At 41.3% G+C, this 17,729-nt stretch overlaps 1 protein-coding gene across 1 annotated transcript in view; it reads left to right on the top strand.

Annotated features, from left to right (window-relative positions):
* Window positions 1–17,729, top strand: part of LOC102791121 (uncharacterized) — a 295,543-nt gene that overhangs the window by 41,956 nt on the left and 235,858 nt on the right. The window contains exons 3-4 of the mRNA XM_087848698.1: window positions 8,077–8,119; window positions 9,589–9,823. Coding sequence (XP_087704824.1) covers window positions 8,077–8,119; window positions 9,589–9,823 — 278 coding nt within the window. The remainder of the gene's footprint in view (window positions 1–8,076; window positions 8,120–9,588; window positions 9,824–17,729) is intronic.

Below are 17,729 nucleotides of genomic sequence, written 5' to 3'. Positions count from 1 at the left end.
GGATGTGAGTAGGTACTGTTGTGTTGTGCACAGAAATGCTGGTGTATGTATTGTATGCTGAAGTCAGTGGAGTGTTGATCTGTTAAAATGCTCCGGTGACTAAAAAGTTTGGGGTTGCTTTTGTTTTCTTTGCTCATCCAAAGTTTCTGTTTATGAGCCAAATATTTCATTTGATCTTGATGCCTAGAATATATAGTTGTCCTTCAAGCCCACATGAAGTAGATAATATTTTGCGTGTAATTTTAATGATCAGTGTAAAGCACATTATAGTGTAACAGCATTTTACGTCTTCAAAGGCCTGCAAAGCAAGATGCAATGAAGCTTCTTTTACGGGGAGGACACATTCAGTATATTGTCTGGATGTGGAGAAGGCCACTAGGGAATGATCAAGTGTGCATCCCATCGACCCGCATCCTCTTCCCCATTACCCTGACATTTCATCCCTACATTTAATTCCAGGCCTTTCTAAAGAGCAGGTAATAGTGCAGAGGGGTACAGGGACCCAGAATTAAGCAGTTTTACACCGAAGGGTAATTTGGTGTGATAAATGTGCCGTCGCTGGTAACTAATAATACATATTTTAAGTAGCAGCGGCACAGCTCTGCGGCCCAGTAAAGGTAGCATCATTATTAATGTGGGAGTCGCTGCGTGTTTTAGTCAGGGTTACGGCACCAAGGTCAGAGCTACGTTTCACTGAATTAAAAGCCATTTTGAGCTATGGCACTCCTAATCAACTCAGACCTAAAGGTGCATAGCTCAGTTATAATGAGGCACCAATGAATTTAAATAAACAGCAAGATCTAGTGATTTATAAAGGCAATGTGCTATCCTTATAGCTCGTTAGCCATGACGGATACTCTTTATTCTCTGGGCCTCTTTACCCACAGGACCCCAAGCTTTTAACCAAGTAATGTCTGCCTCTATTGTCAGCGGATACGCATTCGGTGCAGGACACTTATCCCCGTCATTATGAAAAGTGGAGATACAATACAAGAGTAATGGTAATGTATGCCATCCAAATAGGTGATTTTTCTCCTCCCCTCCTTCCGTTTTTTTGCGAATGTAAAAACTACCCCGGAGTTTTAGGCCCATGAATTCATCATCATATTTTCTCAAAGGGGTTTTCATATATCCTGAAAGGAAGCATAATCCTTGATAGTAGAAATGTTTTGCATTTAAAGGGGTGCTTCTCGTCGGGGAATTGATGGTGATGTTCGGGGGGGGGGGCTGAAGAGAAAGGAAAGTTCTAGTTTTAAAGTGATCACTTATATAAATTATAATATTTTCATGAGTAAAAGGAGTTAGTGGCTTATTTCAAGTACTTTGCAATAATACAAAGTTTTCCAGTCAATGTGCACCATTAATATGCGGATTAGGAACTTTCTACAATAATGATGTTTAATACTCCCCATTCTCCACATTTTAGCAATTCGTTCTTAAGCATTTCCCTGTCTATTAGCAAGACTCCTCCCCCCCCCCCCCCCCCCCTTTTTTTTTTTTTTTTTTCTCTTTTCCAACATTGATCTGGCCCATTGCAATCAAAGATACCTTGATTATCTTAATACAATGAGCCAGGGAGGATAGTTAGTACTTCAGCTGGGGCCAGAGGGGGCAGCGAGCCGTGCAGATGTAGCCTCTGTGCTGCTCCTGTTGGAGCATGCCAGGGTACTTGCCACTTCATCAGGTTCTTTGTTGTCTGCCTCTCTTTTGTGTTTCCCTTTAAATATTTTTTAAGCAAAGCCATGGCTACAGACTTCTTAATACATCTTATTCAGGGGCCTTTTTGAGAAATCAGCTGTTTGGTTGGTTTTCTTCATCTTTGACTCTAGTGTATCCTCACCTTATGTCTAATACTTATCATTGTGCATTTTAATCTCCTAAAGATACATTTAATATGACAATTGATGTAAAGACTGGCTTTTTACCAGTAAGAGTAACTGTTTCACCTGCGCATGAACATGAGCCTGATATGCCATGCACTTTTTTTATGTGCAGTACCTGAGACCGGTCTGAATTTAAATTGACATGAAATATTTTCATTTTCCAAAGGACAAAAGTGTTGACTCGCCTCCAAAATACACTTGTTTGATTTCCCATGTGAACATAGTACACAGTGACACCCATAGCTTTCACCATTCAGAGACTCACTCACTCAGTCTCTCACTGTGCTCCGCATTTCAGAGTAATTTTCACTCCTGACACCACGGCTCTGCCTACCTGCCAATTTCTGCCTCGGTTCCTGAATGGGTGATTTGTAAAGCCATGTTCACCTCAACACTCAGAAGATTTACTCAGGAGTGAGCTTGCCAGGTATTTGAGCTGTCAGTTTGCTCTGTGTTCACAAACTTGCTGAAGGGAAAGTAATAGCCATACTCAGCCAGTTGACTCAGCCGGTTAAGTTGCTTTTTGAGATACGGTGGTATACATTTAGATTTCAGCTACTAATGCTGGCATTATTTAATTAGAATGAAAAACATTAGCTAGCTTTCTGACACATGAAGCTAATGATCTTTCTTTTTTTTTTATCCAAAAAAAAAACATTACATGTAAATGCAAATGAGCTACCTTTAATCATTAAGATAAGTGAAAGCCTAAAAAACTGTTATCCAAACAATACCCATTTCTTTAGTGCTTGCATATATACAGTATGGCAGCTTTTGTATTGTTGATTTGCCAACATATCTTCCTGGCTTTTCTTTCCCTGCTTCTGCTCCTGCCTTTCCCTTCCACATGATTTGTAAACAAGATGTAGTTGTTTTTGGGGCTGGAGGTCGTTGATTTGTCTCCTTCTCCCCGTAGGTCATTAAGGTCACCATAGCCCCGAAAGCATCAAGCTTAGAAAATGAGAAGCCCGCTCGGCTCTCCCGCTGGCGACCGGGAGCACCCCTTGCCCGCGCCCGCCCTGATGATTAATGCCACCCCCGTCCAGCCACAAACCTTTCTGCCTCAGATAATGCCAGGCAGCAAGCGCGGCTGACACTTTTAATGTATAATTAAGTAGAAAAAGTCAGCACTGGCTATGCAAATTTTTTAAAATGATAAATGACGCTGTACAGCAGCAGGGATTGATTTGGTGTAAATGAAACTAATTAAGGAAATGTCAAACATAATTAATAAAACAGGTTTAAGCTGCAAAACATTGTCAATTGAATGAATGAGGAGGCATTGGCTCCCATTGTTCAGGCTTTATTTAGGTCTTGTGTTTAGCTTGTTCCCTGCTCCAGAATGCTCTCTCCCCTCCTCACTCCCTCCGCCACCAATTCCCTGAGAGGGGGAAAATAAATTTGCTTGTCTCTCCACTGACTGTAGAAATTAATTGCTGAAATCTTGTCCCATCCAAGTGTTACATTCACACGCAGGACATTAACATAACTAATTTGAAAGAGCTCAAATGACTGCATAATGGAGCTCCGTCACCATGCATGACAGTCGCTGGTCATACCAAATTAGCTTGGCTTTATAATTGAAAAATTTCCCCCTCCTTTCTTATTTTTACATCATCTTCCCTCCACTTTTTACACATACTTTTTCACGTCTTCCTTGCTCCCTGCCCTCCTGTCGTATCTTTCCTTCTTGTTCAGTTTTCCTGATAAGAACAAAGGTTTTATAATTTACAAAAAGAGTGCTTGACCTATAATTAGAGAAGAGGAGTGAGGGGAGAGGAGGGGGAGTACCAAGTGGTGGCGGCAGAGTCAGATCCTTAGTCCTGGTAATGATGCTGGAGACCTTGTGGCCCCCAGGGAGGCAGAAGAATAATGGGATGGGCTATTTTTATGGGGGAGCAAAGCAATGGGCCACCAGCCGCTGGGATGCCGGTGCCTGCGTATGGTGCCGAGCAGCAGGGGCTAGCAAGGGGCTAGTGGGGGGCAAAGGAGGGTGAATACTCAACCTGCCAGATTGCCCACTCTCAGCCCAGCCCATCAGTTCTGTTTGTCAGCCTGATGCACCGCTGTCGGCCTCCGTGCCCCCATGCCAGCCACAGACAGAGAGAATGTATGTGTGGGTGGCTGGGTGGGTTAGGGTGGGGGTGAAAACATCTGCCACTCAGAGGAGAACAGAGGGCTTAAAGATACAAGGTGAGGGACATAAAACAGTAAAGAGATGCATTTTCCTGAGCACGTGTATTAATTATGAAGACCTGGATTTTAATACTACTTTGCAAAGACATTTTTTAGCCTTTGAAACGGGTTGGAAGAAGCGCTCTGCATATGTAAGGATCAGACTGAAACTGTTAAACTAACCAAATAATCAACTTTTATAATCTAAAGTTTTTCTGTTTTCTAAAACTAAAACACTTTTTAGTGTTGTTTACTGTTTGACCCAAACCTGGTGATAACAGATATCTTTAATAATGCGCCTGTGTGCCGAACAACACAGCAGACCTACAGCTGCCAATATTTTTTTGTGCTTCGGTTCAACATACTCTAACCACTGCTATTTATCATACTCCCACGTTACAATTCTCAAGAGTTGGAGTAGCAAAAGAAACAAAAACAGAAAAACAAAAAGTACGAGAAGAAAAGGATACAATAAAACACAAAACTGCAAAATAAAATAGGCGCAGTCTTTATTCCCATTGCATTTTCACTCTCATCTTTATTTCATTATTCCACTAAGAATTCTTATCCCGGCTAAAAGTAAAGCTCGACTGTTTTTATAGATATTTTTTTAAATACGTAAAAAGTTAAAGCTCTTCTGTAAACCCACAGACACTCAAGTGAAATATAGTTGATAAATTATGCTTAAAGTTTCTGTATTGTTTTTGAAACTTGTAAGTAATAGATCCAGCAGTACAATACATGATAGTATATCATATATAAGATGGGAAATGACAGACCGGGCCACAGGTCTAACACAGGCAACCAGTCAAAATGATATATTTAGAATAAATTACAAGTTAACCGAACGAGCACATCTGTGGTAGAAAACCGAGGAGATTTCGAACTCATATATACATATGTCTGTATAACCATATACAATATCCTTTGTAGCTAGGATTAATGTAAAAACTAATATCATTTGTGGAGAAAAAAAGTGAGGTGAGACAAACAAATAATTAGTTTTAGGTGTTTTAACATTTTATGATACGTTTTGTAACATCACAATGTTAAAACTGCCATAATCCTAATATTCTCTCAAAACTAATATTTTACACTGGTGTTCAAAAAAGTGAAATATCCATTTACCGTCTTCTGCCACTTATCCAATTCAGGGCTGCACAGGCTGAAACCTATCCTAGGGCCAGAGACAGGACACAGCCAGGATAGGTGCAGTCCAGCTTTTGTCGCAGAAACCTGGATCAGCCAATGAAAATCTGTTCCCAAAATTTAGAGTCTGAAATGCATAACATTATTGCATGTATGTGATGATTCATAAGATGAAATCAGCTGACACTATACTTCTAGCTACATGAGTATGCTCTGCAAGAGAGTAATCCGTTGCTTCCATGAGCATGTAAAGTTTTGGCAACAAACTTACACATCTTGCAGTCAGAAAGTTCAGAAACTGTTATTGTTGCACACACACTGACCTAACCTGCGTGTCGAGGATCATTGCTGATGATGAGCTTGCTCTCAGAAACTAAAGAGCAGTCTTGACTGGAAGAGTCTGCAGTCTCTGCCATGAGAACTTGTCAGAAGCACGAGCAAGAGCATCATTTTCTTTGACATTCATAGGATTGTGCACTGTGAGTTTGTCCTCCAGGCTGTCAAAGCTGAGTTACACTGCAACATCTTAAAGCGTCTTAGGGAGAACATTCGCTACACACAACCTGAACTGTGGTGCATGTCAATAATAGCCTGCCAAAATGGCACGTTTTAATTCGTACACACATATTTTTCTATACTGCCATGTTAAATGTAACCCGTTTACACAAACGCATAATTGAATTTTAAAATTAGACACGTAAAAGACAAAAACATATATAATGTATGTAAATGTAAATATTAATATACATATTAAAAATGTCTTCATAATAGTGACATTTCTAAGGCGAGTGGCTTTCCACCATAATGTATGAGCGAATGGTTAAATTACAGTATTTGTGTATTTAATGTAAATGATAAAACATTATATTATTATGGAACATATGCAGAAAACAATAAAAAAACCCATCATGCTTCATGTTTACTAGACTCATAATTGCTACAGTTATGTTTTATAAAAACAGAATGAGAGTCTAAATAAAAGATGCTGTTTGAGGCAAAGGGAAATTCTCTTCTTTTAATTTTATGTATTGTTAAAACATGGTGGTTTAATTAATTTCATTTAATAATTTTGTTTATATTATTAATGTGAACACTGAAAATGTACATAGACCAGTACTGAGCAGCACTTCATAAATATTGTGGTTGGTCCATTGAGCAGTATGTCCTGAATCTAGCTAGAGGAGGTAATTTCACATGAATTATTACCTAATGCACTTGAAAGGTTATAAAATGTCTGCATATTAAAAGTGCAGTTTATTTCTGCTGCCCAACTTGAATATAAAGTTACAGTCTATTTGTTGATTGCTTGATCTTAGTTTGTAGCAAACCAGCCAAAGTAGTGGAGCAGTTCTGCATTGTATGCTAGAGTAGCACATGAACATGCAGATGACTGCATAAATGATGATGTACATAATCATATTTGCAGCTAATTTCTGTAAACACATATCTGAATATTCAAAATCAGAATCTAGAAACTGGAAGCTTTATAGGTTAATACTTTGGATTGGTTTTGGGTGTGGGTGTACAGTTTGGAGTGGAGTGAAACTGAGGAACACAACTTTAAAAAAAAAAAAAAAAGTATCTAAATTCTAAACAGTGAGAGGCTCATGGAATAGGTAGTCAGTTATCCTTTATCCAGAAATCTGCTGGCCAAAACACTGTCTGTCACCTCCAGAGGTTAAGTCAACAGATCTTCGCCAATTGTTTAATGCGATTGACTAGTAGAAAACTTTGATTTGTAAATGTGTACTATATTCTGCAGAAAATCTACCCATAGTCTGAAGATGTAGTATATTAACATCAATCAAAGTAAAGAAAAGTGTGTGCTCTACAGTTGTTTGATTAGAAACTGGTTAATTAGGGACAATATCTATGTATCAGTGCAGCGTAGGTGCACAATAGGTGTCGTATTCTGGAAAAAGGAGCAATCCCTCAAATGTTTTGAACATTTTCCTCAAAGTTTCCCAAGTGATATTTCACTTTTCATGTTATTTTCTTTTTTTCCCCACATTTGCCTGTGACTCTTTCATACAACCCGATCCTTAAAATGCCAAGGGTCACGTGTCAAACATATGCAGCACGGATTGCAATTTATTACCCCACATTTGCCTGATAATTTTTCTCTTTTGACAAGCTTAGGTAAATCATAAAGCCTACTCTATAATGTATGAGGGCTCCGCTGGCTTGATGAGTAAAGTCTGTTGCTATTGGCTGTTACCCCTGTGGTGTTTGAGTTCCCATAAGACCAATAAGACTTGTCTGTATTCTAGCGTGACTTGAATCACTGCAGGAACAGGTAAGGTCCAGGTATTTATAGTAACTATATGCAAATGGATGAGTGCCATGTTGGACTCTTAGTGCAGAGGTGACAGTTAAATACATGTACATAGAAGGAGAAATATATAGGCTTCGCCCTCTCTTTGAGACAAGTCTAATCAGTTAGGATTGCCTCCTCTCCTCATTTCATTTGAATATATTCAGCTTGGACTTATTCTAAGGAAGTGTCTCCCATGTATATTATTCCTTCCCGCTGAAGGCTCATTATTTTACAGCAGGGTGTGTGAGAGGCGGCCCCAGTCTCTGAACTCTCTGTCGAGGCTGTATTAATCAAACTTCACGCAGCGGGAAAGGGTCCACCCGCTGACATGGCACTGCTCACTCTACACTTGAGGACAAAAGGGAAAACACACAACCTGAGCCATTACTGTGAAACATCTGCAGCTTTTAAGCATTTCCACTTGTCATTATTTCAACAGCAGTAACCACATGCGAGTCCAAAGATTGTCTCAAAGAATTTGAAACGACCGTTGACGCGTTTCGGCCGACATGTCATATAATAACATTGTCCTCTTCTTCCTTTTCACTACAGTGGATAACAAGATCTTTGCATGGGGAAATGGCACCAGTGGACAGTAAGTAAATGTCAGAAGTAACGTTATCTGTCTTGCTTTCATGGTGTGTGAAGGATGAGGATGAGTAGTGATACTTTGGGGAACTACTCAGCTGTCTGTGAAGCTATCAGTTTGTTCTGCCCACTGGCCATTCAAACGTCTTATTGTTTTCTGTCGGTGTACTGTATGGTTGTATATTAATCGGACGAAAGAGGCTAGCTGACAGACAAACAAACTCAGACATAGTTATAAACAAACAGAAGTTGTTTATCTTTTGATGAGCTTCCTTGTTAAAACTTCTCCAGCCAGGAGCCAGTCTGGCTCTAATGACATTTAAGGGCATGGGGACTACAGTGATTCAGTGGCCCTCAAGTACTCAAACAGCTGCATGGCAGACCTCAGAGAAATACATAAAAGGAACAAAGGCATCACTTCTCACTCTCTCATCATTTCCCATTGTCCCTTAGTCTCCTTCTCTCAATCTCCATTTCTCTGTCTGCGGTTCTCTCTCTACTGATGATGCTTTGACCTGTCTAAGCAGGTCGGGGCTCTCTAGTGGGGCGCTTATAGTTGGAGGAGCCTATAGTTGGAGTTCTGCAACACCCACTTGCAGAGCAAAGGGTGAGCATCTGTGTTACACAACTGGCACTCTGATATCTGAAAATTCCTCAGCTCTCCTGTGTGTCTCACTGGAGGCGAGAGAGGAGAAGAGTACGAGGGAGCTGTGTAAATTTAAACTGGCAAACTTTCTGATGGAAATAGCTGTGACCCCAGAGTGGTCTTGTCTTGAGTTGAAGCATTGTTGTAATCAATACAGGCTCTCGTGGGGATGACGGGCGAGGACCTTTCGTTCCCCGTTTGTGGAAATAATGGAGAAGACTGTTTGTTATTTTTCCCAGACATGCCGCAAACTAGCAGATATGGCCGGGGCATTGCAGGTTATGACGCTGGCTCAGGGAAACAAATACAAAGAGGAGCATTTTATCAAGAAGCAAACAGCAGAGCTCCGTTTGAAGCTGCTGGGAGCTCATAGGTCACAGGGGTGCTGGGGCTGCGTTTGACCAGCTCATCTTGAAACAGGGGCTTGGATGTTCTTTGTTCACTCGCACTAGGCATGCAGAAGCAGAAACAAGTCTCGGCTCTGGCCTGTGTAAAGTCATTTGTGCAGCTTCAAATTAAGTTGGGTTCAGTGACTTCCCCGGAATGTAAAACTGACCTCACTGAAACATGCTTATTAGGCGACTCTTGTTTGGTTAGAAGAAAAATAGCACAAAGGTAAAATTATAGTATCATTGTAGTAGTGCAAGTAAAAGCGATTTCTGGTGGTGTCCTTTGTTATGTTGCAATAAAATAGAAAGCACAAGGCAAAAACAGTGTTAAAGAAAATAAACTTTTAAAGTGTAAACAGCAGAATATAAAGAATATTGAATGATTGCAGAAGAAGAAAAAGCCTAAAGGTATTTTCTGTCTGATTTTTTTTTTTTTTCTAGGCTGGGTAATGGAGAGAGGGCAGTAAAAAAACAGCCAGTCGAAGTCAAATTGCCACAGGAACTAAACGTCAGAGGAAGTCACCTAGATGGGAATATTGCCAATGTAGTTGGCATAGCCTGTGGAAGCCGACACTCCTTCATATGGACCGAAACTGGGCAGGTCTACAGTTTTGGGAACAACTTTTATGCTCAGCTAGGCTATGACTTCCAGAGGGCTGACTTCAAAGAAAACCAGGTATGAAGATTATGGTTTCTTTACAGTTATGCACAAATCGTTACCCAATCCATCACTACTCCCAGTGGCTTCTGATTATCTTAAAGTTTTTTGGGTCATATTTACATAAACGCAATATAGAAAAATGAAGAGCCGGGAAAGAAGGTTTAGGCTAACACAGCTAGGAATGTTGTGAAGCCTATTGGGCAAAAATCTAAGAAGTATTGAGAGGAAGAGTTTCAATCCAGAAAGAGATTCACAGTGTTTGTGTAATTGCTCTCACTGATGGAAGAGGGAGACAAAATTTACACACTGCAGATGCAAAATTAATATGATTTTTTAATGACCCCTTTAAACATCCACACAGTCTCTTAGCTATAATATTAGTTTTTAATTCACTGTTGGGAGTAGGGGCATGTCTACGTGATGGATACCTCAAGAGCCTGGATAGCTTCTTGTTAGTTGCCTCTCAAGCTTTGTCCTTACGTGGCTTACTATACAGTAGCATGCTGCTGAACCACACAAATCCTAAATTAAGTGCTGTGGAATTGAAATTGGCTCTCTTGTGAAGTGTTCCACTTGCATTGGAGCTTAATTTTGCCTACTCATATCATTTGATTCAGTCCCTCAGTCCCTCTTTTGCTCGCTGCAGCCCATCGCTCCCTCTTCCTTCTCATGCAAAATAAGCCCATTTACCACAATGTGGCAGTGTCTAGGTGAATGATTGCCACTCAGCACTTGATATATGGGTATGTGCTGCTGTGTGCATGTGTGCTGGATATATTATATTTCCAACAGATTCTCCCAGTATTTTGCAACAACATTAGTGCGTTATACACCATGTGAAGCTTTTTAGGCTCGTTTTCGTAATGAGTGGATTTAAAAATAGATTAATATGTTTGTACTTCATTCTACTCTATTACTTGGCCCAAATATTGTTGCCTGTTTTGTCATTACTGAAAGGCCGGCTTTTACAGTCAGTTGTTTAAGACAAACATCCAATAGAGAGGCCTTTCAGTTCATATGAGACAGGCCTCATACATGAGGGCAAAAAGTAGCCAGCCACCAAGCAGTGTGTCAAGGTTCATGGGCTTAAGCTCTTACCTGTTCTCAATGACAAAGGCCATTTGGATCTGCATGACTGCTCCCACTTCTAAAATCTTGCTACTAAAGAAAAAACATGGGCCCCAGTGGCCTGGGTGACTATCCCAGACTTATATGTTCATCTCTCTAGGCTTACTTGTGGCCTCTGATTGCCTCGGGTGGAGACCCAAACCTGGCCCTGTCCGTTACCACCCAGCTCCCACTTCTTTCATCCCTTTGCCTTTCTGTATACACTCTCCTTCTGAAGGACCAGACAGGCTGCTCCATCTCCAGCTGTCCTCCAGTCTCCTGACTATATGATACTGGCTATTGTTGTAAAGAATCTATAGGCTGGAACTGCCTGCTTCACCCCGAAGGCTCAGTTTCTCCTTTTTGTCTGAAATGGAGTGGTAGCAAAGTGCAGAGATCTAAGAAACACTATATTCTGTTCTTTATTGGCCCAGTGATAAGGTATTGGGATTCCGCTCACACCTGCGAGCCCTTTGTTCAGGCCCGCTATGGCATTTCACCTGCACCAGACAAGGTTAGACAGATCGCCTATTTAATGGTTTGATTGACATTATTTTAATGTAACACCGTGGGGAGCGATACGTCTTTGAACAGAAAAGAAAGTTAATCTTATATTTCTCCAGGACCCCCCCATTAGAACAATGACATTGTCATTTTCTTGGGATTTTGTTTGCAGATAGGACATTCTGAGGTGCCTTATATAATACATTATAATAAAAACTTGCAGTAGGTATTGTGGTAGCTTTTTTTTTAGTATCAAGCCTGCATCATATACCATACATCTACTTCTTTTTTTCCATTTATTGATTTTTTCTCCCTCTGAACACTGCATAGCTTAGTTTCTAAGTAGGCTAACACCTTCTAGCTGAAAGTGTACCAGTGCATTTCTACAAAAGTAAGCAAAAAGCGACCAGGGGAGCAAGAAAATAAACTCTGTTCCTAAGTGTGACACGTGTGCAGCTTGAGCTTGGCATGGCATCCGTGTTCAGCCTGGCTGCGCACAACTTGTTTGAATGTCATATTTATCCCTGTGTTTTGTCAGAAAATTAACTTCCTGTGAGTTTGCGGCAGAGCCGAGCATATGGCCACAGCTCTCTGGAGATGACAGCCTAGCGGAGCGGGAGCTCGCCGGTGCCGCTGCCCTGCTCTGGCGGCAGATGCTCCGGGCTTCTCCGCGATTAAGTGGAGATCATCACTGTTTTCTTTGAGCACCGCTGTGCCTTGTACTCTGAAGTGTTCAGTTAATCACTGCCTGCCTCCCTGCCTTTTCCACGCAAGCTGCCAAAGCACTCATTAAGTTTGAATCTCCCTCTTACTGCTCGCTTGCTCACCGGCTCGATATATTTTGTGACTGAATCTTAGCAGTCACCCTTTCTGAGGGTTTGTTGCACCTGTTTGCATGAAGGATTGTACAAAGGCAGTATTTTTTGTTTGAGTACTGTATGTGATTCCATCTCTAGCCATGGTTCATTTGTTGTGCATCTTGCGTATATAAGAAAAAGCCACTCTATAAGTTACCGAATGTTTCCTTTAGCTTGTGAATACCGATGTGCTCTGTTTTTCCCCAAGTGCCAAAATACTTCCTTCACAGGCCTCTGAGGGAAGTGAAGTCTGTTCCACAGTTGTGTTTTTTCTCATTGAGAAACACTGATAGTCACATTTATAGCTGTAAAACACGACTCTGTTATCCACTGAGTATGTTGAATATATAGAATCAGAGCGCAGGTATAATGTAAGTCATAACATTAAAATAAAATTTAAAAAAATGAGCATTTGCTAACTCCCACCGCCTCCCAGGCCAAGTATCTCACATCCAGTTGTGTTGCATCTCCTACACAAACAGCCATGCATTGTTATTGTGAAACATTGTGACACGCTTTAACCCTGATTGATCTTGATCTCCGACACAAATAATAATGTGATTACAGGCTTTTCTCTGCCTCTGTCTTCGCTGCAGTGGAAAATAACATTAGGACTATCCTTTCATGTTAATCGCCTTGGTTGGAAGTATACCTCAGTGCACCAATAGGCCTCAGTAATGCCTCCTTTCTTCTAAAAAAACCCATCCAAAATAACCTATTTGCAGCACACCCACACACACGTTGCTTAGCTCTGTAACACTGTTATTCTGCACCAATCAAAGCCTGGCTTGCTTGTCCTGGTGCGGTGATCATTCCCCCCACAATAGCGGGATGGCATTACTGCGCTTTTGAAAGCATTTGCATGGCAAAGCAATAACATGCACCTTGTAAATAAAGGAATTGATCCTGTTCATCTCAGGTTGGATTTCCTGGATAAAGCTGTGGAAAATGGATCCCTGTATCGTATCGCGTCAATATACACACTCCGTTTCCTCATCCTCAAGTTTACTCTGCAGTAGGAATCTTCTTCTTAATCTCGTCTGTCAGGCTGTCAGGCAGACACAGAGAAATGTTTGCGATTCCCTCTGCTACACTGGTTACTTGGCAGACAGCTGATTAGTGCCAGTTTGCCTCGTTCCCAGTATGCAGATACCCAGATAGAAAGCTGGCCCCATTCATTGAGTCCAAGTACCAAAATAGCAATTGCTGTTCTCAATCAACTATGAAGAAATGGGTTTGCATTGTTGGAAGAGGTTGATTTGAGACTTTTTGAAGAGGCTCTTGAAATTACTTTCAAATCAGCCCGAGCTGACAGACAGCTGGTCGAGCATCATGCTGTTGTGTGCGGTCAGCAATAAAGAATAATGTTGTTTTTTCTTTTCTTTCTTTTCTTTTTTTAAAATCATAACTCATACTATATGAGCATTACGCCTTTGCACCCTCTGGGCCCGCGCATTGTTATTCGTCACAATAGACGTTTATCTCCTCTACTTAGATTTAAATGTATTCACAACTGTACAAATTGCCACTGTGCTCTTGGCAAGGTACAACTAATTTTTAGACGAGGAAATTCCTTGTCAGGAGCAGCCAAGGGAGAAGGTGTCAGATTGATACCAGAAGTACACTAACGGCTGTGCGGGAGCATAAGCGTTTGCTGCGCTTCGGTGGCGGTGCGTTTGATTTCAACACTGACCACCAGTGATGCCAACCCTGTAGTCCTTATATGAGCTGCCTCTTGAGACATAAACATAGACAGCCCTCCCCCACATCTCACTCAAACTGATGCTGCTGAAGTAAAGAGACAGAGAGAGGAAGAAAGTGAGACACTGCCAGACAATAAAGCCGTTGTAGAGTATATACTTTACTTGCTTGCCTATTGTTACACTGCGGTAAGTGGGAACTCAGTGTGGGTGTACAGTGACCTCAGCTACTCTACCCATCTCCCCTAGGAGGACCTCAAAGGGCACTCGTTCAGTTCCTTATTGCACGCCCTGGGCTTTGCTGCAAAATGAGAGACAACAAAGAAAAAAGAAAAAAGAAAAAGAAAGGGAACCGAGGGAGGTAGTCTCAACTTTACAGGAAGGCTAACCTGTGCCTTTGGAAATCCTGCATCTTTTTAAAAGTGTCTATCTTCCTGACTCTTAACGGTATCTGACAGAGTTTTTCGGGGCTGGAAGTGCTCAGTGTGACGACTTCTGTTGCACTCTGGAAATATTCTTTTTACCATAAGATGTTATGCAAAGCTTACCCTTAAAATGTGTATTGTTTTCTCAGTGTGAATGAGAGGATATGGTGTTTGTGACCTTGTTTCAGTTTGAATCATGTGCCCCGCTGTTTCCCCAATATGCCCCTAGTGTATGTAATGCTGAAAGCACATTTAGTATCAATAATTCTGTACATTTCCTTCTGGAAAACTAATTCTCATAATAGGATTTTGTCAATGTGATTTGAATAATGATCTCAAAACATCCCATTTTAGGCTACTTAACTAAATAGAATATTACTGATTGCAATACTTATCCATGGTAGGGGTTTTGGTAACCTTCTTTTCTGTTTCTTGCCAACAGCCAATTTTCTCTCAATTAAAGCATGATATTAGCACTCAGTAGGGCATAAACAGAAATAACCGTACACTGCTGAATATCACGCCTTGATTATGAGCTTAAGAGTGGGTGTACAGATGGATTCTGTTTCTATACTCCTATTAGAGAGCTGCTGTTTATATGTGTGTGCATATGTGTCTGTGTCAGAGAAATGGAGAGGGAATCGCTGCCTGCATGTGCAGGAGTGTGTGTCTTTGGCAGCAGGAAAAGCTGGAAGTTTTCAGCTCTCTCCTGTTAAAACCTCTGGAAAGGGAGGGCAGAGGTAATAAAAGAAAAAAAAGAAAAAGTCACAGGTATAGTAAGAAGGAAAAGTGTATCATTACATTGGGAGCCAGTCAGTGGCAATGCCAGTTGGCCAAAGTTAGCAGGAAGCTGTCCTAGTAAATGGCAGCAGCTGCTCGCAGTTCGAGAGAGCATGTCCCAGTCAGAGGAGAAAAGCGATGGCATCTACATTAATACTACCTTAATGGCCCATCTGGCGCTCCGTAGGGTCCCTGGCTGCGCCACCGACTCATAGGCGTTTGACAGGCAGTCTCCAGCGCACCAGACGCGCATGGCATGCCAAATGGCTGGGAGACGCCTCCGTGGCGCACAGATCTGTCAAACTCTCTGACGCTGTAGTCACACAGGCAAGGGAAGTTAAGGCAAGTTTTCACACGTGATTGGTTCTTGACATGGATGGGGAGAGGGAGGGGGCAGAAGGAGAATGACTGGCTTGTCTGTCTCTCTTTCCTCCACAGCCTCCTTAAATGCAAACACACATATGTGCACACTCACAGGGCATGCACACATAATCATTCACACCCTCACACGTATGCGCACGCTCTTCATACTAGATGCTAAGTTGCCATGACCAGATTAAACCTCAATGAGAAAGCCAGGTTAAGATTAGCCAGTGGTGGATTCACTGTGCTCTGATGGCAAATGGAGATAACAAATATTATTTTCGCTGCAAGTCACAGCCTCTCTCTGTAAACAAATGCTGGAACTAATTGCTTCATTGGAAGAAATTGTGGAAGGTCTTATCAAAACACCACAGGGGTTTCTGGCTATAATTGGCATAATTGGTTGACACAGCAGGCTGTAGTCCATGATGTGGCACAGTGATGCACTTTATGGGGAATGACTGATCATGGCTTTAGGACTATAGATTGCCCTTCTAGATACATAAACATACGGTATGAGAAGTGGTTAGTTAACGTGCAAAAGCAGGACCTGCACGCTAAACGATTTTGTCATATCTTCACCTCAAGACTAAGCTTTATGCCATAAACCAAGAATATACAGTTTAAAGGGTTAATGGGAGACCTCAGTTTCTTTTACTAGTGGATGATCTCAGCCGAATTCCAACTCTACCCCATGTGCTTGGCCTTTACATTAGCTCAGTTGAGCTGCACAATACTGACACAGTGGTTTCTGTGCGAGCAGGCCACATTCTGCATTACACACTCGCGCAGATCACTGCAGAAGTCTGTATCACACTGCTGCGGGGAAACTATGGCTTCTTTCTGTATGAGTAAACTGCACCCAAAAAAAAGTACAGCTGAAGGTACTTTAAAATATTTGCCACCATTCTTTCTCACACTTTTTCTTAAGGACATTTAGAGAGATAGCAGCAGTTCAAAAATGGAACGGAAGGTTCTTTAGAAAATACATTTCAAATGGCTTATCCAGTAGGTAGCCCCAGAGGACACCTCAGGGATAAAACTTGGCAAGAAAGGAAGATAGAGGGGAAAAGAGTGGAATTGGAAAGAAGACACAGCCGTGACTAAAACAGTAGAAATATAAAGGGAAAAGGTATCCTCTTAACCTGCCGACGCCTCTTCAGAGGAATCACAGTGCTCCGTATCAGCATTCGCTCTCTGAACATTTTGCTGTGTTCTGTGTTTATAGGAAAAGCGTAGATCTGCTGATGTCTCTTGCCTGAGAGTGTCTCAACGTTAGGCAGCCAGTGCAGGTGATTTCAAAATGACTATCTTCCCGTCACACACTGTTCCAGTTTAGATTCACTGTTTTATATTTTTTGTTACCAAAGTTGATCTTGTTTAGTTGTTTTTTTTTTTCCAAGTAAATCGGTGTATTGGCGTGATTATAGTAAAAGCAAGAGTGGGTTGCATTTTCTGTCAGCTCAGCTCCATGTGTAACACACTGACCTTGAATTCTTCGTCTTTTTTACAAACATTCACTGAGACTTAAGGATGAACTGAGAGTCCATAACATTTACAGTGTCCAATAGGATCAAATGATGAAGTAAAGGCATTTTGTACAGTGTGCAAAAGTCTTGGGCCACCTCTCACTTTGTTTTGCTTCCAACGAGCCAGACTTTCCTGTAATGTTATAAAGTGGTCTTATATAAAAGTTCTCTAGGTTTTCTGAAGGACTTTCAGTTTTGTCTTTGGATACTGACTGCTTTTTCAGTCATTTTCACACCATTCCTTGTACCTGACCATTGTCAGAAGAATGATTTTATTTGTTAAGCCACTGACCTATGAATCATGCAAACATAAAAAGGCACCTTTTATGCCAGTTTTACTTGTATATACCCAGGTGATTGCAGAGCTGTAAGCCAAAAACTTCCCATATCATTGTATGGTGTGCCATGTATCCTTAAAAAGTTCAGGAAACAGGACAAAGAGAGGACAAAAGAAGGAGTGGCAAACCTAAAAAAAATATCTACAGCAAAAGAACTGTATCGGTGACATGACATGAGCATCCCAATTTCATGTCCTTAAGAAATAAGAAAACATCCATCAAAGATCGGACACAAAACCTGAGAGATGCATCAGAAGCTTCAGTTGATTCTGATCTACTGTTCATAGAATCCTCAGGGCTGAGGCGTGGCAAATTACA

The sequence above is a fragment of the Neolamprologus brichardi genome, chromosome 12, assembly GCF_056152115.1.
Source record: "Neolamprologus brichardi isolate AB-2024 chromosome 12, ASM5615211v1, whole genome shotgun sequence".
Classification (NCBI taxonomy): domain Eukaryota; kingdom Metazoa; phylum Chordata; class Actinopteri; order Cichliformes; family Cichlidae; genus Neolamprologus; species Neolamprologus brichardi.
The sequence above is the reverse complement of the archived record's forward strand: the minus strand, read 5'-3'. Positions and strand labels throughout refer to the sequence as shown.